Source organism: Brachionichthys hirsutus, chromosome 17 (genome assembly GCF_040956055.1).
Source record: "Brachionichthys hirsutus isolate HB-005 chromosome 17, CSIRO-AGI_Bhir_v1, whole genome shotgun sequence".
NCBI lineage: Eukaryota > Metazoa > Chordata > Actinopteri > Lophiiformes > Brachionichthyidae > Brachionichthys > Brachionichthys hirsutus.
Window position 1 is genome coordinate 5,574,311 of NC_090913.1, and position 21,766 is coordinate 5,596,076.

Consider the following 21,766-nt stretch of genomic DNA (forward strand, 5'->3'; position numbering starts at 1 on the left):
ACATTCTTAATTTATTTTTACTTAAAGGAAATATAAAGAATGTAAATACATCAGGAAATACTAAAAACATGAATACTACAACCAGTGGACAGCCATGTGACAGTTTCCTGGCAGCAGTTAGGGGTTTGGTGCCTTGCTCAAGGGCGCCTCAGTTTTACCAAGGGGGCAAACTGGCACCTCTGCAACTACCAGTCCACACACCATACTGTGGTCTGAGCTCTTCTTTAACTGCCCACCCTCCAGTGCCCAAGCCAAGTCCCCTTTGTACTGATCTAACTCCATGATATGAAGACGTTTTTCTAATACTTCTTACATATCCTTCACTTAGCATCAAATTAATTAATTCAGACAGAAGTACACTTGATAAAAAAAAAAATAGGTGTAAAGGCCGACATTCAGAATAGCCTGCAGACCCACTGCCATTCAGTGGGCAGATTCCCTGTGACAAATCAGCCAGAACAATCCGCGAGTGCCAGGAATTAGTGCTGCCAGAAATCCCAGAAGACTTATTTGTTGAAGTGTTTTGAAGACAGAATGATTGAGTCTTCTGTATTTTTGCAGCCAGAGTTAATTAGTCGAAACATGTTGATCGTTCCCATTATGAATTGTTTTTATATAGAAGGTGAAGTGATACATTTATTTTAAAAATGTAGGATCGCTAAGTGCTCATATTTATCTTAACATTTTTAAGAATATCCTTTCACTGAGGAGGAATCACAGTCCATTTATAGCACTCTTTTTCTTTTTTTTTCTGTAGTTACTCTGACCCCTCTCACGTTTGCTCTGTCGCGTGAACCATCTGTTAGATTTTTCTTGTTCACTTGGCACATGATGTGGACTTACCGAACATATTCTCTGACAAAAAGCTGCTTTACTTGTCAGAAATGTATATCAACTTACTGAATCATGCAGCCTGTTTAACATGAACCTGCTTTCTGAGGAGGTGCTACTAGAGATTGATGCCCGCTCTAGTGGGGAAAGATCTTGACATGGGCAGAAGTTTGGGGATTTTCACACTGACAGGATTGTATGAATTGAGACATGAGTTATTTATGGCTGTCATTCAACCAGATCTTTTAAAAAAAGGTTTTTATTTAATAGGTTTAAAAAAAGAAAGGTTGGAAATAAATGGAAGTAACTTTCACTACTGTCTTACTGATGTGAAGAAGTGTGATCATATTAATATCCAATACTGGATGGAGGTGTTTGTCATAGCAGTCCTGTCTGGTTGAAGCAAAACCAAATCAGGCCTATAATTAGGGACATCCGTGTCCGATCTCGTGATCACGGAAGCAACTTGAAGCTCGTCACGCGGTTTTGTCTGCGGTGTGGAAGTATTTTGAAGTGGACAAAAACCTTGCGATTAAGGTGCTGTTAATTTTATTTGAAATATTCGTATTTCATATTTCCTGTTGCACTAAGCAAAGCCCAAAGTGAAAAAAGTATTTTATTTATTACTTAAATATTCAAGCTATGCCACAAAAGTGCTCTGTTTAAGAGTTAAATGTTGAAATAAGATGAATAAAATAAAAAGTTTCTTCAATCATCTTTGTTTTATTTGATGTATTATAGAGGTATCGGATTGGATCGGGACTGGGTATCTGTATTGGTTCAAACTCAAATGATTTGGACTCAGACTCGAGTGTAAAAAAAACCTGGTCGGGACATCCCTACCTTGCAATGAGTTAAGTTTGGGGAAAGTTTGGATGATATGTTAGGAAAAGAACAAGACAATAAAGTGAGGCTGCATGAGATACAGAGTTGTGGTAAGGATGTGATTTGTATGGACTTTATGACTTTCATAATTCCAAGTCTCGGAGATGCCCTTAAAAGTGAAAACAGCAAGCAGCTCCAAAGTTTCGTAAATCTGACATTTTGGCAATCTAAAAGTAAGCGATGCCTCGTGCCGTCTCGGCCTGATCCCCTGGAGAAACAAAACATGACATCAGTCACACACAGAGAAATGCAGCAACACCTCAACATACAGTAAATCCATCCACACACACACACACACACACAGGCATTTAAATGCCTGTGCATGCCCGTAGATATGCGCACATTTCCAAACTGAAGAATTCCTCAGTGGGAAACTGGGACAAACTGTTCTGGCAAGGGAAACCGTCTGTGCTCAGAGAGCAAATCTAATTGTTTGGCAACCAACGAAGCGAATGCTCAAGCTAGAATGTGCAATGGAGTGGGTGCATACAGACACGTATATGTATTTTAAAATAGCAGGCCACAGTGGCAGATGCAAAATGGATGACATCTGGCTGCAGTGAGACTATCTTGTGTTCATGTGTGTCCGATTATCTTGAGAAATGTAGGGAAAATGTGCTAAATTTGGCAGGACTTGGAGGGGGAAAAGAACATCTCTGTCATGGAAGACAGTTTGTAGTCTAACTTGACTCGTGGGAAGATGAGCGAAAATACAGGCAATGAGAAGCGCTGAAAATAGGATGCTGAGGAATAAAGAATACAAGATATGAGAAGGGAACAGCGGGGGGGGGGCAGGAGACAAGGCAGAACAGGGTAGTAAAGAAATACACAGAAGAGACAAAGACTGTTTTAATGCTTGATTAATTTTTTTCTGAATCCTACTCTTTCACTCTTTCTCTGGCTCTACCACTGCTCTCATTGGAAGTTTTCAGTTACTCGATCGGTGAGTGTTTACCAATTTGTGTACGTGTGTTTGTTCATGCATATTTTAGGTTTTATCCTTTCAATAAATAAATAAATAAATAAATAAATAAATAAATAAATAAATATGTGTGGGAGGTGGTAAATTGAGCAGGTGTATCAGGAACAAAAGAGCAAGGAAGGATCAGTGAGAGAGAGAGAGAGCGTAATAAAACTGTCAACCTGGGGGATTTGTCAGGGGAAATAACACACAGCGAATGCCACTTATTGTGCAAGTGAATGCGTGCACTCACACATGCAAATTCACACACACGTTCAAACACAGCACTGGATTATGATGATTTTGTATCCGGTAGACACTCTGCTCTGAGCATACTTATGATACCCCTGTTTGAGGAGAAGAAGAAGAGGCTCTCGTCAAAGAGAAAGTTTTGCAAAGGTTAGGTTTTATTTTCCAAACAAGAGCCTTTGTAAACTATCATTATAATTTCCCTTGAACAAACTGGGTTTGTTACATCTTTGCTGACATACAGTACTGTACATCATGCTACTGCATGACAGCTCAGAGGTCACTTTTTGTACAGAACCACAATGTCTGTTTTTCAATATGCAAATCCTTTTTGCACAAACACACAAACCTGAACACATAAATATTGTTTAGCAACGTCAGAGCTCCAACGACTTCGGGGGGGAATGAAAACAATTTTCATCTCATAAAATCCAAAAATAGAAAGCATCCTCCTTTCATTTGGTTCTCTGTTCCTTGCTTTTTGTTTTGCTTTTGGTGCCTCTTTCGAAGGACATTAACGAGGTGCAGTCTCCACAGCAACCACAGTTGATCAAAGTTATTTTTAAAAAAGATTTATGTTGTATGGCCAGAAAGGTTAACAAAAGGTTCTGCAGTTTGGTACAAAGCATCATGTAATCTTCTCACTTCACACAGAATATCCACAGACAGGTTTTCATTTTGCATTATGTAAAAGAAAATATTGATGAAAAGAGTTTAAAGTGCAAATCATTTATTGTGATCCCATCCCTCTACATTTTTTCCATCATCTCAAGCAGAATAGGCACAAACACCCATCCATCAACTTCACCCAACAAGCTTCCTGCTTTTGGAACGGGACGATTAGTTGGTGGCCGTGCATGCAGGCCAGCCTTGAATCTCCACTTGGTGGAAGGAGGTAATGTGGTGACCTTGTCCCAAACCTGTTGAAATAGATAGGTATGCTCACAAAATTGATGCAGCTGTCTGCGCAGTCACATACAATATCATTGTCCGTTGGTTTATCAATGTAAGCCACAATCCTTGACACAGCTGCAATAGTAATGCTTGGGTGAGCTTGCGTGGTAGATCGGTCCAGACCAGGGCTGGGCAAACTTTTTGACTCGCAGGCCACAATAGGTTCTAAAATTTGGCAGAGGGGCCGGACCAAGCACAGATGGATGGAGTATTTGTGTGAGCTAATATAAATGACACATGAAAGCTATTGCATTAAGGATTTGGCCTTTTACAGGTAGCATTACAGGAAAAAGGTCAAATGACTGAGGTTTAATTATAATACAATTTTATTTAATAATATAATTTGGATAATTTGGCGGGCCGGATTAAAGAGACCAACGGGCCGCATATGGCCCCCGGGCCTGGGTTTGCCCATGCCTGGTCCAGACAGTGAATGAGTTAAGAAAATTCACATGAATTGAAATATATTACTTGAATAAGGACCTTGAAATGTGGACTTTTCACAATCTAGAAAGTCATCTTTAATTCTTGCAACTTTGTTTTTCAATGAATCAGCTTTTTTGTCCATCCTTGAAAGTCTCCTCTCAGTCAAATAGATGAGAGATCAAAAGCTCTCATATTGTCCCTCGGCATACAGAAGTAGAATTTGTACAAAGCAATCCTCAATCAAAGGTTGTGATACCCTCACAGATCTGAGGGTAATGAGTGTGTGTGTGTGTGTGCGTGTGCGCACGCTCATGAGAGTGATGGGACTAATAGTGCATGCAGTTGCTGTGGAAACCTTTGTTTGAATATGACAGGACAAGGATCCTCATTCCTTCACACTCCACCTGCCCACCTCCCCACCCCCCCAAATGAGAGTGCACTTCTTGCATCAGTGATTTGAAAAGAGGCAGCAGATACATAATGAAGAGTCCTTAGACGCTAGAGCAAGGAGCCATCCTTTAGTTCCATTCGCTGCCTATGAGAGTTTAACATCGGCAAATGTCAACGTTTCAAGTTTAGCAAAAGCAAAAACCCAAAAAACATTCACAAATCATACACAATATAACTATAACTCATACACAATATAACAATATAATATAGTCAGGCTCATCTCCCCCACCCCAGGCGACTGGCATTCATATTAAGAGTGTGTTGGTAAATAGTGTGAGGTGCATTGTGCCTTATACGTTTGAATGGTTCTTTAAATTACATTTAAAATTTAGATTTGAGTTAGCCCTCAAGTGTGTTCGCCTATTCACTGAAGAAGTGGGTGTGTGTGTGGGAGTATCTGGTTACTTGCAAAGGTGTATAAAAGGGACCTAATAGCTAATCAAAGTAGCCAATGGCTGATTTTTTGCACACCATACTCATAGCAAGGTTTTGTAATCAGAACACTTTCTATCCAGTGCGAGGTTTACACTGTGGGCGTATGTGTCTATGGGTGGGTGTATGGAAATGTGTGCCTCACGTACCTGTGTTATATTAAGTGTTTGTGCTGTGGAAAGTAATTAACAGTCTTTCAGTCAGACACATCCATTACAGCAGGTAGTCATGCTAGCAGAATTTTAATCAAATTGAATGTTCAATGATGTCTAACATTTACACAGTGCCATCTCACACAAAGCACCTTTTGGTTATTGTCAAATAGTCTGCTTTACCAACCACACTCACCCGACGATTGTGCAAATAGCTGTGATCATTGCAAATAATGCACGTATATGCAGGGTTGAGATAAGTGCTTACAAATGTTTGCACATGATATTCAACTCACACACTTCACCCATAATGGTGTCATGGTGCTTGCACTGTGCTTGGTGCGTGCTCTGTATGTAACTTGACAGTCAGATAAACACTTTCCTAACATCCAGGCTCTGAAGACAGCTGCTTTTTTTTTGTCCACATAATTATTGACACGACAAAAAAAAAAGGTGAAAGAAAAACATATGAAAATATACATGTAATTAATTATCTGGTTTACCCTTTTGTTTATCATTATATGAATTATCAACAGCACATTATCAACAAAGCAATGATAACATGGCTGCTTTCTTGCATCAAACGTCACAGAATGTAATATAATCTAAAATATAATAATAATCTTTAAACGAAGATACAATCGATACATACCCACGATGATTTCTGATGATGATATTGAAAGAGCCTGGTGATCCAAATATCCCGAGGTGAATTTGTCATCCTGTCGCACCAGCAGCAGTGAGGAGACGAGGCCACGAACAAAGCAAATGAACAAGACCAATCACATTTATCGCCCATTGTCTTAATGTGTGATCACTGTTTTCTGTTTAGCTCTTCTGATCCCAGTGACGCTGACACCCACACAAATTGAATAATGGTAGGAAATATTGACTTGGTCAAGACAGCAGGATGGAAAGAAGTAAAAATTGCCAAGCTCTGCCTGTATGTGGATTCACGTTCACGCCAACTTCAGAACAGAAATACTCCTGAATATGTGCATGAAATACAAGCTGGTTTGTGTTTGGAGTTCTTCAAAATAAAGAAACGTCTGTGACTAAAAGCTATATATTGTCATCAAACATTGGTGTGCAAGATCATCCTGTGCCCATTCATGTTCAATGCCTATTGTCCATCATTTGCATCAGGTTTATTTCGAGCTGATATTATGTTGTCTGAATTGAATGAATCAAAAAATTATTTTCACATTCACCGCCTGATAAAAGGAGTAAAATGGGAGGCAACAGGTGGACGACATCTCGTGTGGACGGAGCAGTTTAAAAGAGGTTGGTGACTGTAAGATCATGGTAGGAGAGAGTGTAGCCAGACAACATAAGCTGGTGGTGTGTGAGATGACTAGTGGTGAAGAAGATGAAGAGGACTCAGGCAGAGCAGAGGACAAGGTGGTGGAGGCTGAAGAATGAATAATGCTGTGTGGCTTTCAGGGAAGAGGTGAGACAGGCTTTGGTTGAGCAAGAGAGGCTTCCAGAAGACTGGAATATAGCAGCTAGGGTAATCGGGGAGACAGGTGTGACTGTACTGGGTGTGTCTTCTGGAAGGAAAGGAGATAAGGAGACCTGGTGGTGGAACCAAGAATTGCAGAAGTGTATACAGGGAAAGAGGTTAACTAAGAAGAAGTGGGACATTGCGAGGACAGAAGAGAGTAAACAAGAGTACAGGGAGATGAGACGCAAGGCAAAGGTAGAGGTGGCAGAGGCCAAACAGCGGGCATGTGATGACCTGTATGACCTGTATGTTAGATCTGTGGTCCCCAAACTATGGTCCGCCTCCACATTTGGCCCGGCCCCCTGAGCAATATCAGAGAAACATAAATAAATATTTGTATTCCCTTTCCATAACCAGTGGTAACTCCGGTACAGTGGAGCAGTTTGTGGAGAGAGAAAAAAAAGAGAGATTCGTTTCTGAAGATTGAATTTACATTTCTTTATCATCAAGGTTGATCTGATTAGTTTTCTTTCGCTTCTCTCTCTCTTTGCATTTTTTTCCTATGAATCAACTCTCTACTTCCCACAGAGACATATGGCCAGTCCGCCCCAGTTTGAGGCTGGCTGTCTGCAGCTCCTGTCCGGACTATGCATCCCTAGCTCATTCCATTCAGTGCAAGTCATCAGAGTAAACTCGGGTAATGACAAAAAAGTACATAGTTGATTTTGTTTTGCAATATGGGCCCATGCGGTTATGCAAGGTACGTCAACATACATTGTTATTAAAAGAATTATCAATGCATTTATGCTTAAATGTAATAATTAAATCAATAAATAACAATAAATAAATATATGTGATGCATTTTTGTAGTTGGCACATCATTTTAACTTGATCATTTTAGTAAGTCACATGCTGAAAAAGTGTGAGCTCCACTGCACTAGTGACTAGCCCTCTCTCACCCATGCTGGTGATAGGCTCCACGTCAGTGTTTTCTTGGCTCCTAATGTGTTCTTAAAATAGTATCTCCATTGCTGAGGCTCTGTGAAAAGGCATAGAGAGTCTGACTCACAGCAGAAACAGCAGAAAGACCATGGCACAGCAAAGACAATTAAACATGCATGGAGTTGTATGTGACCTCAAAAAGCCAGTGGCTCAGCTGGAAAAGAAAATTGTGATGCACACACACACACACACCCACAGGTCAGTGAACGGACCCCTGTGCACGTTGATATGTTTTTAGAAATGAGTGCAACTAAGACTAATTGTCTTTTCCTTCTAATCAACTAAGTTTGGTGACGCAGTGGATAGCGCTGTTTGCCTCATAGCAAGAAGATCACAGAATCGAATATAACTTGGAGCCTTTCAGTGAGGAGTTTGCATGTTCTTCCCGTGTCTGCGTGGGATCTCTCCGGGTTCTCCCACCACCAAAAATGGGCAACTTAGGTGAATTGTTAAATTTTACCGCAGGCGGGACATTCGTGCACACATGCAGGTGCATGTGTGTGTGCGCGTGAAGGATTGTCTATGGGTGGGCCTGCGATGAACGTGTTCAGGGTGTACCCTGCCTCTCGCCTGTAGACTGCTGGGATAGACTCCAGTGAGATCCCATGACCCGGATTTCAGATGAAGCGGTTGAGAAAATGAATCAATGAATCACTTGATTCAATCTAATTTAATGCAATAGCTTCAAAAGAAAGCCAACCAATTCTAATGTGTAAAGTCATGTGTTCCACTCAATTCCATCTAATCAGCTGGCTGTGATTTAAAATAAGAATGTATAGAAATGTCACCTGTGCCATCTGATGCTTAACAGTGGAAATGAAAGCAATGAGATGGAAATTCTATAATGCCACACTATATATGGATGATCTTATTTTTTGCATTTAATAAAATCCTCATCTTAAATGTAATAGTTGTCTTGATTACCGTAATAAGACCAGAATTCAATGTTGGTATCTCAATGGGGTTGTTGCAATGCCAAACATTCACAATTTTTTCCAACACTGAATTCCACTTGCAAACCAGGTTATAAACATCATAAAAGATTATAGGCAGCGATGCACTGGCAATCTGGAAAACTGTTCGACTGACACCATGGGGGTGGACCTGATCTAATTTTTCATTTTTTATTCATCATATTTTATTTGGCTAATGGCCACCTGTAAAGCACAGACCATTGGTTCATTTTCTATATTGAGACCAGACAGGCCCAATCTCATCTCTTACTATGCCCCACCCCTCCTGCTCTGCCTTATATCCTCAGAGTACCCAGTTACATCCAGCAGAGAAGTTGTGGGAGACAAATATTAACAATCCGTTAATAATAGTCCCTAGAGATTAAAGAAAATGTTTTAAAATAGGCCTCTATTGCATCTATAGTGTGTTAAAATGTTAAAATGTGTTACAGGAAAAAAATAACATTCTAATTGCTTAGTGCACGAGGTATTAGACCGGAGCCAGAAAAAAGAGGATTCAGAAACAGGACTCCTAAAAACACTATATCTTTATTTTAGAACAAGGTTTGGTGCACAAAACGTCAGTCCAAAAACACAAGAAATGGTGTCCTAAGGGGTCAGCCAAAAGCAGAGTCCAAAGGTACAAAAATCAGCTCTCAATCCCAGAGAACACAAGGGAAATCTAGTAACATGTACTCAGTGGAAAAACTGCCAGATAAAGGGGAGCGCTCACACAAAATACACAAGGGAAGAAGGGTAATGAGGGACAGGTGATGCCAATCAGGGCAGAGCAGGTAATCACGCAGGAGGGAAACACAAAGGGGCAGGAAGTAAAGTGTCTGAAACGAGAGACAAGGGTGAGTTCCAAAATAAATCTGGAAACACTGGCAAGAGTTGAAAACCAGCATGACTATTATGCCTGAAAGTATAACGGTCGGTAGATGCTAGTCAAATTCACAAACTGGAGGACTAGAACTCGACATGCACATTGCATTTTAAAGTATATCACTAGGCTATTCTACTGGTTTTTGGTGTCTGACTGTTAGCAACTTGGGCCGGAAACAAACAAATGGACAGCCCTCCACCCCCCCAGAAACAAACAGCAGCAGCAACAGTGGACTATGAATAAAATCTGGTCCATACACTCAGGACTTAGTCCAGATTAGTACGCCTCAGTTGAATATTTTTTAACTATCTATGATCATGTCTTCTAATTGTATTTTGTGGCCTGGCTCTTTTGGTTTAAATACCCATGCATACTTTTTATTTCTCAGTACCATAGGAAGAACTATTTTAAGATATGAATGGCTTTCCAGGAAGCTGTTCGGCGCATCTTGCTCCATTTAGGTTTTTGCTTCCCTGCACTACAGTTGCCACATTTAGATTCCCTCAGCTTGCGATCGTCATTAATTAATCACATACAACAGATTGATTCCCTTTAATTTATACTGTTAGTCATCCTTGCAGTTCTCTGCCTTTGGTCTGTGAGCTGAGGCTGAGAGACATGTCACCTTGTAAGACATCCTGGATTCCTTCCCTTGAAGGAAGAAAACTGAGAGCAGGAAAATGACACAGCCAGGCAGGACGAACTGATCAGAACGCCCCAGCAGAGATGTGACCCACATAGACCAAAGCTCGTCTAATCAGCCTGCTACTAGTGTGTGGCAGAAAAGAGGAGAGGAAGGGAAGTGAGAACAGAGGGGGGGTGTCAGTGTTATGTGGTGCCAGTTACTTTTAAAGAGAGTTAAATAGAGAATTGCATTAATGAAAACGTTTCTTTTTGTTTTTTCCTTTTTTTCTCCTTCAAAACATTGTTCCTATTTGCCCCCTCCATTTAAAGTATTCCTACCCTTTCTAATTGTTAGCAAGAGTAGGAATCTCCCATCTCATCCATCTCCCATTAGGATTATTCCCTTCCCTGAATCAAATCCATGATCAAAGCAGAAGAGAAAAGATGAAACACCTCTACTCGGCAAACGCTTGTGGGAAGAATATACAGTCATTTCATGAATAACTTGATATGTAGACTCAGCAACAAAAAAAAAAGTTTCCTTGTAGGTCAACTGCTGATATTAACAATCTGAGAAGTGCAGGATTTAAGATTATCCTATGGCTTTAGATTGTCTCTTTTTCTAACTTAATTCATTTATATGTCAAGTCTGAAAATGTAAGCATATAAAGTTTGGGAGTAGTAATATCTTTTTCTCAGGTTGCCGGTACACAAAAAGCAAAATACAGTGAAAGTTAACATTATTGGCAATGCAGTGTTTGCATATTTCATAAAGTCCCTGACCAAGATTAATAGTCACCATGAATCCGAAGGAACCGCTGCTCCATACGGTGTTTCAGGACAAGTTTCAATTTAGCATGTCTAATTAGTTATAATTCTATCTACAAGTCGAAAAAATGATTTCCTCTATGTGCTTTCTAATAGGGTAAAGCCTGTTGCTCCAGCCTCCGTGACACACCTCCGAAGGTTAGGTTTATGTGTGTTGTCTCAAAAGGTTCCGGTGGGAGTATGGGTCTGAATTCAGCTGGGTCACACATGAAGAAATTGTAAAATATCAAATGTTATCTTTGATACACGAGAGCACTGCAACATACTCCGTGTCCAACAGGCTACAGTAATTGTTAGCTTCTTATGCTGAATCTGTTCTGCAGATATTAGTTTTTATCAGATTCCCAGAAAATGGTAGACTTTCCGAACATTATGCAGGAAAACTGACGTTTCCACAAATTGCAGTCTGGCTAAATACTGAATATTTGAAGATCAATAACCGACAACATTCAAGAGGCAGAAAACCAAAACGCTATGTCAGTAATTTATTTGTTGGCAAACAACTTTCACTGTTACAACAAATATTAGTTATGAGATCATTCAACTTAGAAACCATACAAAAAGAATAAATAATTAGCCATAATATTGCAATAATAATAATAATCATGATCATAATAATTTAAAAAACAACCATAAAACAAACCCAGTGTCTCTTTATTTACTCCGGCCTCCAGATTTCTTTCCTCTTCTTTTGCTGTCTTTCAACCAATAAACAGATGAATAAATAATTTCTCTCTTGGGGACATGGGGGGGGGGGGGGGGGGGGGGCTGGTGGGATACATATGCAAGCTACACTTCATACATTTGAAATTTTTCTCCTAACTAAGTAAACATTGGCTTTCCACATTAGGCGGTGAGTGTAGTTTCCACATCTTCATTCTTCACATGAGGTGTAACTGTGTCATTTCATATTTTCTAATGAAAATTCTCTCTTTCTTGACTTTGATAATAAATTCATTATTCTCCCCCACTTTTATCTGTACAATAACACAGCAAGGCAATGTTGTTTCGTGGAATATTCATATTATAAACCATTTCTGCAACTACTCTTCTGAATATCTGGTATCTGCAACTTTTTTTGTTTTGTTTAGGTCTTTGTGTATAAAGGAACAAATGTTCATTCAAGAAGAATTAAGATGAGACCCTTCAAAAGCAACCGTCTCACAGCTTCATAGCTTTGCCTCTTTCTTATTCCCCTTTTGGTTCAAATCTACACAGTGGAAAAGTATATATTAACAACTGCTCTGCAAAATGTAAGTGACAACGGTGTTGCTAATAGGACCAGAAAGAAGTGTGTGCATAAGGTATATTATAATAATTAAGGAGTGCTTAACTGTTTTTGTATTGATGAAAGAGTGACATGAAATATTGATCCTTGATCCTTTCTGTAATCTACACGTGACCAGAACATATCACATTTCAGAACAATTGCACAAAAAAAAAAAAGGTTTGCAACTTAAAATGCAAAAATAAAAGACTTGGTCAAATGCAACATTTGTATCTGTACCTGTATTCTGTACAATACATAGAAACAGTTGGTGATTTCTTTATAATCCTTTGATAACAGAAGAGAGGAGAAGAAATGGAACCCATTCTTTTTTGTTTTTTTGAATTCAGTCTGTTCCTTCATTGTTTTCGGTAAAATACACAGTAGCTGCAGTCACTACAACTTCCAGGAATGTTACACCAGCCCAGACAAAAATCCAGTTTAGCAGACAAGAGCAGGAAGGGAATTGAAAACAACAGTGTGACATAGGTACAGTTCAATAGCCCAATAAAATAGTTTTTGGGATGACTGGAAAATGAGGCCATATATTACACATCCTCCATTTCAAGGCCAGTTTATGTTGAGAACGCCAGATTCGTAATATCCTGTTGTACCATTTGGAGAGTGGAAATATATCCCAGTACATGTTTTTTTGAGACAGACATACAGATGAACAGACAGGGCAGCTCCTTTATCCAGGGATAGGGGTTAGCTCGCCCCCTGTAGTTGTGATGGTGGACGCAATATGCTGATAGAGGTCCATATTGTGGAACTCGCGGGGTGGGAGGGGGTGGGGGTCGGTTAATCCAAGATTCCAAATGAAAGTAACATGTCTGGAGAAATTACAGAATCCCTCCCCGTCCTCTCCTTTCCAGGTTGAAAGCTTCTGTTACCATTTCCACCCTTCCAGTCTGCCCCTTCCACCACTTGGAACAAAGCTTCCAGTCCCTGCTCTGATTTGACCGGCAGTTTCTGAACTGTGTTTTCCACAAGTCATAGTTAATGTCGCAAATACAGTGCATCAGATCAGTCCAGGGTGACAGGCAGGCTCGGTCAGTCAGTCAGCAACCCAGAACGCTTTCGTTGGATGGTTGGGAGTGAGAGCAAGTGAGGAGGAACAGAAGTCTTTTGATTGGCTCTATAGACTGGTAACCAGGTGAGAAGGGTCTATTGGAGGCTCCTCGGGCGAGGAATCGGACTCCTCCTTGCTCCCAGACACCACGTACCCATCGCTGCCACCGCGGCCCATGTGATAGTAGCTCTGCAGCTCGTGAAGGTGATTCCTAGAGCCCAAGTTTGGCATGCTCTTATAATAGACATCGTCGAGCTCGGGTGCAGTGGCACTCTTACATGGCTGAAGCTCACCAGAGCTGTCTTCCTCCCCATCTGTTAAACCGTTCATCTGCCCATCAGGGAGGTCCGTCAGCACTGGCATGCTGGTGTACAGCGAGTCTCTGTGGTTGGGTGAATGTGCGTGCTCGTCAGTGTGCTCGTTGGTCAGCAGGGGGAAGAAGCTCTCGCTGGTCTCTTGGGGAATACGGCGTGGTCGGGAGAAGCTGTGGGGAAGTGGCGGCGGTGGCGGGTGGCTGTCTGGTGGGGGAGGCCGTGGTGGGAGAAGCGGTGCATTGGACTCCTCTCTGATGATCTCCAAACCGAGGTTCTCTTCATGGGGGAAGGCTGCCGGGTTGTCCAACATCATCGGACCGTTGTCTTCTTTACCACTGCCCACACACCCACTGACGCCACTGCTGCTGCTGCTGCTGCTGCTGCCCCCTGCCATGCTTCCTGAAAGGCCCATGCAAGAATAGATATGATGAGCACAATGATTTGACAAGGAGCAGTGGATTTGTTCATGTGAGCACAATTGGTAATGATTTTGGAACTTGCATATGCTTTTTCAGCTTTAGATATTTCCATGTTAAGAGTCTGTAAATTCTGTTTACAATATGTAATGTGAAAAGGGTCTCTTATACCAACAAATGCTGAGATCATCATTATTTAAATAATAAGGAAACTGAAAGGAGAGTGAGATGGACTTACATTTACCAGGTGGTTATAGGTAGGATATGTGACCTGCTGGTAAATGTTTCAATCTAGCTCCTCCTGGACTGAAACTTGTCATCCAGTTTTAAAGTTCTCTGGAATTTTGGTCCGTTTACAGACTTTTCAGTCCCCCCCCCCCCCCATTTAATTTTGTCAATTTACACAATTTCTGTGAATAATTTAAAGGTTGTCAGAAAATATTTTTTTTCTATGCTGTCATCAAGAATAGCAATAGGAATAAAAATAAAAATAATTCGAAGTCAGGGGAATCCCTGACTTCTGAAAGGTTACTTCTGCAAAATATGCTTTTAAAATAGTGTCGCCGTCTAAATAAATCAGGAGGGTGCGACCCGCTGAGCCTGAAATTCAATCACAATCAAACTTATCACCTCCATTCGTCATGCTGCTGTTGACCAACTTGTTCATCAGGTTGTGATTGCGCTCAGTGGTGGCTCGCTCATGGTTGTTGAGGTAGGATGGGATGTAGTTAGAGGTCAGCTCCTTGAGGATCTTCTTCTCCAGGGTCGTCTCCTTGTGAGAGGTGCTGTAGCCGCCACTGCGGTCTAGAATCTGGACGCAGTCGCTCAAGTATTCACTGCTGGCCATGCTGTAGTTGTTTGCATGGTTACCATTGAGTGGGAGTGTATCCATTACACTGGAGTCTCTTGCATTGTTCAGGATGCACTCTGAGGAGCAAATACATTTTTTTAATGCATAATTATTAAGATTAATTTAAGTGAAATATCAGCTATACAGTACTTTCTTCTCTCTAGCACTGCCAGTATTACCGCAATACAAAAAGAAGCAACAGATTTTCGCCACAAAAATAAACATTTTGAATGGACACTTCAGGTTATTACTTAGGCAAGAATATTTAAAGGTGAACTTTTTTTTATAATTAAATTCCAATATAAATGCTTTTGAAATAATGTTTCAAACAAATGTTCACCATCATCTGAAAATGTGTGAAATATCATACAAGACAATTGGTTTTTTACCAAAGACTGATTTGTAAAAAAAAAAAAAAAAAGCTTTAGCATGGCTACAGCCAAACTGCTGTTTGGATGTAGATCGGACTGAACGTGTGAGGCTGAGTGCATTGGAGGAAAGAAAAGAGAGAAGAAAGTCAATGTTATTGAAGTAGTTGAGTATTCATTTAGTCCATACTTGTGTCTCGGTACGGTGCTAATGGACAGCATGAAGGAGAAGGGAGAAGAGAGACAGCTGTAAGTTCATTCTTTGAGAGAAGCAGCAATAAGTCTATTAAATCATCAGTATACACGCTAATGGTAGGCTACACGTTGACAAATATTTAACAAGGGAATTAAATTTCTAACATCAAAGTCTGCTTTCTGCGGCATTAGCGTTAACTGGCTGCTGTCACATGATTTATTACCAATTTAACACAGAGAATACACACAACACAACTAACACATTTATACATTTAGTAGACATGCACTATTTATTTATTTATTATTTATTTCTGGTTTATTTGAATGTGGACAAAGACAAAACATAGACACATGTAGCACAAGTATCTGATGCCTGCATTAAGCCCAATTAAACACACAGAACAACTTTAAAAGTGAAACACATATTTTACAAAACTGCCATATTTAAACACAAAATATACGATTCCTATTTCACGACTCCCAAGTTGCTTATTACGTCTTTATAGCAAATCTGCAACAGTGACGAACAGTAACATGCACATGTAGCACAGAATAAATCACATTGTGGTCTCATTATACGATTTCAATAAATCATTGACAGAATACTGGCTCAACATTTACTGTAGATGTCCTTTGTGAGACATTACTACAATGTGATTGATTACCTCACTTGGGAGCCATAAGTATAGGCTATATAAGACATGCAGCCAAAAGTGTACCACAACAGAAAATGTTAAAATGAAATGAACATGCACAATAAATTCAGGGTGATGAAAAAAAATATAACTCCAACGTTATTCTCTGAATGTTGTTTGTTTATAATAGGAACATCAGGCACACCTTGGGTGTTGTACATGCCCACAGCTGGGTTGTTATAGACTGCTGAATCCCCCAGGAGCGTGTTATAAGGAGTGTTAGTACCATGGGGACGAAGGAGAGCATTAGTTATAAGATGATTAGCCAGGGCTCCTGGTACAGGCAGACAGATAAAGAGAGAGGAAGAGCAACGGCAAAGTCAAGAGGGAAAGGGAGAAGAAGAGCAACAGTTAAGTCGAGAGAGAGCGAGAGAAAGAGGAGAAAAGCGCTCAAGAGAAAAGGCAGAGGAAGAGGGAAGAAGAGAGCATGTGAACGTCGCCAAGTGGAAGCAAGCGAGAAAGAGGAAGAAGGCAGAGTGTAATGAGTGAGTGTGTGTGGGGGAAAGAAGGAGAGAAGAGGACAAGTAAATCGAACGAGCAAACACAGCGGTGAAAGCCAAGAGAAAAAGCTTAAGTCATTCTTGCAGCCACTGCATATAGACATAAGATAGAGAGACAGAGAGGGAGAGCTATAAAGAGAGAGTCGTATAGCTTGGAGAACATTGTGTTGTAGTTCAATACACAAAGTAGCATAACTACACGATTGTTAATGGGCAAAGGGCCCACAAAAACAGAGCGCTCATGGCATTGTCCACCCCAGATGGGAGGCAGAGCATGTACACATGGAGACGCCATGTAAAACACAACAGACGAATGGCCATGACACTTCATATCTACCTTGTGATACCTCCACCTTTCCTCTTACGTATGTGTGTTCAACACAAAAGCATCACCATGGCATTCTTCTTTTCAGAAATGGCACAGATTCTTAGCTGAAAGGCCGCACTAGTTTTCAAGGCCCCCCCAAGTTAAATCTTTTAGTGATTTTCAGGATATCACAGTTCATTTTGTATTAAAGAAGAATAATCCAACCACCAGATTTTGGCCTTGAACATCAGTTCCAAATACAAGAATAAAGAAAGAGGAATGTGGTGAAATTAAAGATAGTTTTTGTCTTGTTTGTATGTGTGTGTGGAGGGGAGGGGGGGTTATTAGGATTACTCCAATGAGTGACTGCACATTTTTCTAAAATCTCAAGATAAATATATCAGGGTGACTAACATGTTCAAAATGAGTGAAAAACAAATTAATGCTTTAGTTGGGAATTTAGGTTTAAAATGTGCACATTCATTTTCCATTTGACTATTTTCATAAAGTCAGTCTCCTATCAGGACACTCATTTTTTCCCATCGTTTTTTTTTTTTTACTCAGCAACTGTAGGCATTTAAAATCTACTGGCTTCGTAGCTTTGAGGGAGGAGGTAAGGGTGCCTTAAGTCTTGCCTCCCTAAGTGTGTGATAATTTAGACATTGACACACACACCATCTGCTTTAGCATCAAACCTTCATTATAATGAGCCGTGCCAGGCTGAAAATAGAGAATTTCAGGTGAGAAACAAAAATGCCAAATCATCATGCATTCCGTCGGGTACGGTGGTAAAAATAGACTCTCAATGTACTTTAGAAGCAGAAACTTCACTTGGCAGATTAATGCATTTAGCAAACAAAGCTTCAATCTGCTGGTGTTGGTGCAGATCCATATTTATCCACATTATGGTAGTCCTAAAAAAAATAAGTAACTAAAAACTTTTAAAGGAAATTTGTCTTTCTTTTAAAAGTTTAAACAAGTTTCAACTCACATCCATTAGGTTTCACCAATTCTAACTATTTGACGAGGAGACTGGTTACTCAGTTCAAGACTTATACATACTTTAACTTTTGTTAAATAATTTGTTAACCATATTTACTTCAAATACGGCCTTTAAGAATTTGTTAGTCAGCTCAGGTTTAGAATGGAGCCATAAAATGTTTCACTTTTACTAGGACTCTACTCACAACTCTCAAAGGCAATGCCATTCTGTTCAGCAATAAAATAATAGTGAGTGATATTGGGCTCTCCATAATGACCGGTATCGATACCAGTGTGGACTCCGACCGCTAACTAAAAGAGATCATATGGTGTCTCCCACGCTTAATAAAGTAGATAGACATGAGAATGAAACTGGTAGGTTTCCCATCATTACCTCTGTTTAGCGTAGCAGAGCTGTTGATGTCTCCAGTGATGAAAGAAGACTCCTGTTTCCTCACAGTGTCATTCCACATCCGCCTGATTCGACTCTATACACAGGAAAAAAGACGCAAGAGACAGGGACAGGGACAGGGGAGGTAGAAATGTATGGACAGACACACATGAGAAGCAATAATGAACAGGAGGAAGAAGAGATGAGGGGAGGTAAGACATAACAACAACAAAAAGGAAAGGAAGTAGGGTAAGGAATGCAATGTTTAGATGCGCAATGGAGGGCATATTAGTGAAGGAGAGGCAATGAAGGAAAAGCAAAGTAATGACCAGAGAGAAACAGGAAGGGAAACATAATCACCCATCAATATTGGTTATCCTCCATCTAACTTTCAAAGGAAAATACAGAGACATTCCACACCTGCATTTACTGTTTATGGCAGGGCTTTTAATAGTCTGAAAATTTCGGTCTCCCTGCAGACAGAAATTGGAATAAGGTGCCCTTTGGGATTATATTTTTGGATTCCATGGACACTCAATAATTAATATAAAAGATATTCTAATGTTATTTACAGGAAAAAAGCATATAAAAAGGTATGTCCAAAGATATTGTTACACTGGAAAAGGAGGAAAAACAGCGATGTTCCCCATAACTATCCCCAAATCAGTTGTATGTTATTCTCTCTGTTCTTCTTTTGATAACTAACGTAATAAATAATCTACTATTTGTATATATTTTTTAGTGAGCCTCATTTAAAACAGTTTGAAGCCACCCTGGAGACACCAGCTCCTTCCTTTGAACATCTCTCGTATGTGAAGTTTTAACTTCACGGATTCACAAATCCCTCGTAAATTTGCCCTTGTTAAAGATCTCTATAAAATTCTACATCTAACTTGGTATTGAAAGTGACAGAAACCCAAAACCCTAGTGGCATGCTCTGGCCTCACCTGAGAGTCTGCTGTACTGTAGCGTCCAGGTGTGCAGGCAGGTAAGCTCACCTGTGAGCCTGTTGAGTAGCGGCCAGGGGTCCGGGATGTGGTGGTCTTACTGGAGGAGGAGATAGACGTTTCCACGCTCTTGCCGCTGCAGCAGTGAGTACGCAGGCATTTGCCATACTCTTTACGCACCTGAATGGGAGAGATGTGAGGTGGGAACAGTTACACTATGCACATCCATCCATCCATCCATTATCCGTCTACTGGAGCCCATCTCAACTGGCTACGCGCGAGAAGTGGGGCACACACCCGGATGAGATTCCAGCTCATTGCGGGGCCACAATGCACATGTAAAAACCAAAGGAGCACACATGGAGAAGGAAGAACTGAATGATATTCAGCTCTGAACCTGCACATACTGAAGCATATTGCCAATATGAGATCAATAAAAAGAAATAGATTACATTGGTGTAATGTAGTCCCTGCAAACCTCTTCTTGTACTTTGTATAACAAATTGGCATAAAAGGATTAACTTCATAAACCTTCTTTTCCGGTAAATATCTACCCCCAAATCTTATTGCAAGGCCACATATCCATGTGAGGCGGACATTTCCTTTGGGAGACATATGACACACTTGTCCACTCAAAACCTCTGCAGTTAGATCCCAATCAAGTTAGAACAAATAGGACTGTAATTGGTTTTTAACAAGCTTGTTGGACTGGCAGATGTGTATTGCCACATGCACTGTTTGAACAGCTGCGGGTGAGTTGCTCCATGCATCTTGTGAGAAACTGTGTTGGGCCGCAGCCAAAGAAAACCTCAGCACTGTTTTGAGGACATATCTCTCAAGACACCTGATCTCATGGTTTAACACATATGTCAGTTGAGAGAGCGCGTACACACACACACACACACATCACTTGCGTATTGGTTGCACACATTAAACTAAAAAATCTCTGCGGTAGTCCAGCCAGAACAATATATTCAGCTTTTGATAAATTCTTTCTCCATGTCTCTGTACTCCCAGTGACAGTGTGTGTGGGAGACTGCAAAAAAACATCCCAGGATTTGTGAGCTCTTTCTGGAAGCAATTATTTAATGCAAAGAGTGCAACATATATGTACTTACAAATGCCTCTAATTCTTTGACTAACCAAACCCAAAAGTACAATACAAAGATCGCCTTTTTAAAATGAACTACAGCTCACAAGGGAAGTTGCATTGAAGTATTATTTCAAAGCAATCATTAAAGTACATTAAAGTCTAACTACAACCATGAACTCTTAAGACATCTAAACAGACATTCCTCCACATGCGAACGTTTAAAGCAAGCTATTCCAAGCCTGATGATCCTTCTGCTTTGTCGGGGTAAGACAGAAACTGCTGCCACAAAGCAAGGCAGACAGGTGAAAGAGAGAGAGAGAGAGAGAGAGAGAGAGAGACATGAATGTAAAATTGAGAAATACGTATTGAGTTACTGAGTGAGTAATAAAAGAGCGTCAGATCTCGGGCTATTTTTGGCGCCCCGGCAGATCAATAAAGAGCGTGTGCCTATCCCCGTGTGTTCATATCTGTCTGTCGGGCTTATCTGACTGTCCAGCGTTCTCTCACCTTCTTCTGCAGGATGCAATGAAAGATGAAGATGAACATTCCCTGCAGAGAGTTGAAGATGGTGAAAAGGTAGGCCATGATGACCGTGCTCTCGTTGATGTACATCAGGCCGAAAGCCCAGGTCAGGCCCAGCAAACACAGCAGGGCAATTGCCCCTATCACCCAAGACCTGGAGAAGAGTAGAAGGAGAAATCAACCCATCCACACTCTTGTAGAAGAGATGATCGCAATCGTGTTGTCTGCAGCCATTTGTCCGCCTTGCGGGTCCCAGATCTGCTGGAGACTATCCCAGCCAGCTATGGGTGAAAGGAGATAGACATTAGTCATTTCTCCTTCTGCGCCATTGCGAGGCAGAAGGAGAAATGACTAATCAAATTAGCATATGTCTATCACATGATAAGATCAACATTTGCCATGTCAAATGAAATCCAAGGTAATGTAGGATCCAATGTAAGCGGGGTAACACAAGACCATGAATTCCATGAATCAGACAAGCTAATTAACACAGTTTGCAACACGTGGGACCATGAGGCAGGAGAAACAGGTCAGAGAACGTTCATTTGGAATCCTACTGCTATGGGAGCAAGATGGAGGGGAATGAGACTTTGCTTAAAATAATTATACCGTTATAAAAAGAGTGAAAGAATAGAGAAGAAATGGATTTGCTCATATAGACACAATCTCTCGAGATGCAGAGGAAGTTATGAGGAAGCCGCCACTATTCTTGAGAAAGACTAGTGGCCAACATTAAATTCAGACTCTCTGACTCTGTATGCAATGCGTTTG

At 40.6% G+C, this 21,766-nt stretch overlaps 1 protein-coding gene across 1 annotated transcript in view; it reads right to left on the minus strand.

Annotated features, from left to right (window-relative positions):
- Nucleotides 1–13,482: 13,482 nt before the first annotated feature.
- The window catches only part of adgrl3.1 (adhesion G protein-coupled receptor L3.1), a 51,845-nt gene continuing 43,561 nt past the window's right edge, over nt 13,483–21,766 (minus strand). Inside the window, exons 14-18 of the mRNA XM_068751182.1 lie at nt 20,981–21,149; nt 19,381–19,560; nt 18,437–18,530; nt 14,777–15,073; nt 13,483–14,129 (exon numbers count right to left, since the gene is read on the minus strand). Of these exons, the coding sequence (XP_068607283.1) occupies nt 13,483–14,129; nt 14,777–15,073; nt 18,437–18,530; nt 19,381–19,560; nt 20,981–21,149 (1,387 nt within the window). The remainder of the gene's footprint in view (nt 14,130–14,776; nt 15,074–18,436; nt 18,531–19,380; nt 19,561–20,980; nt 21,150–21,766) is intronic.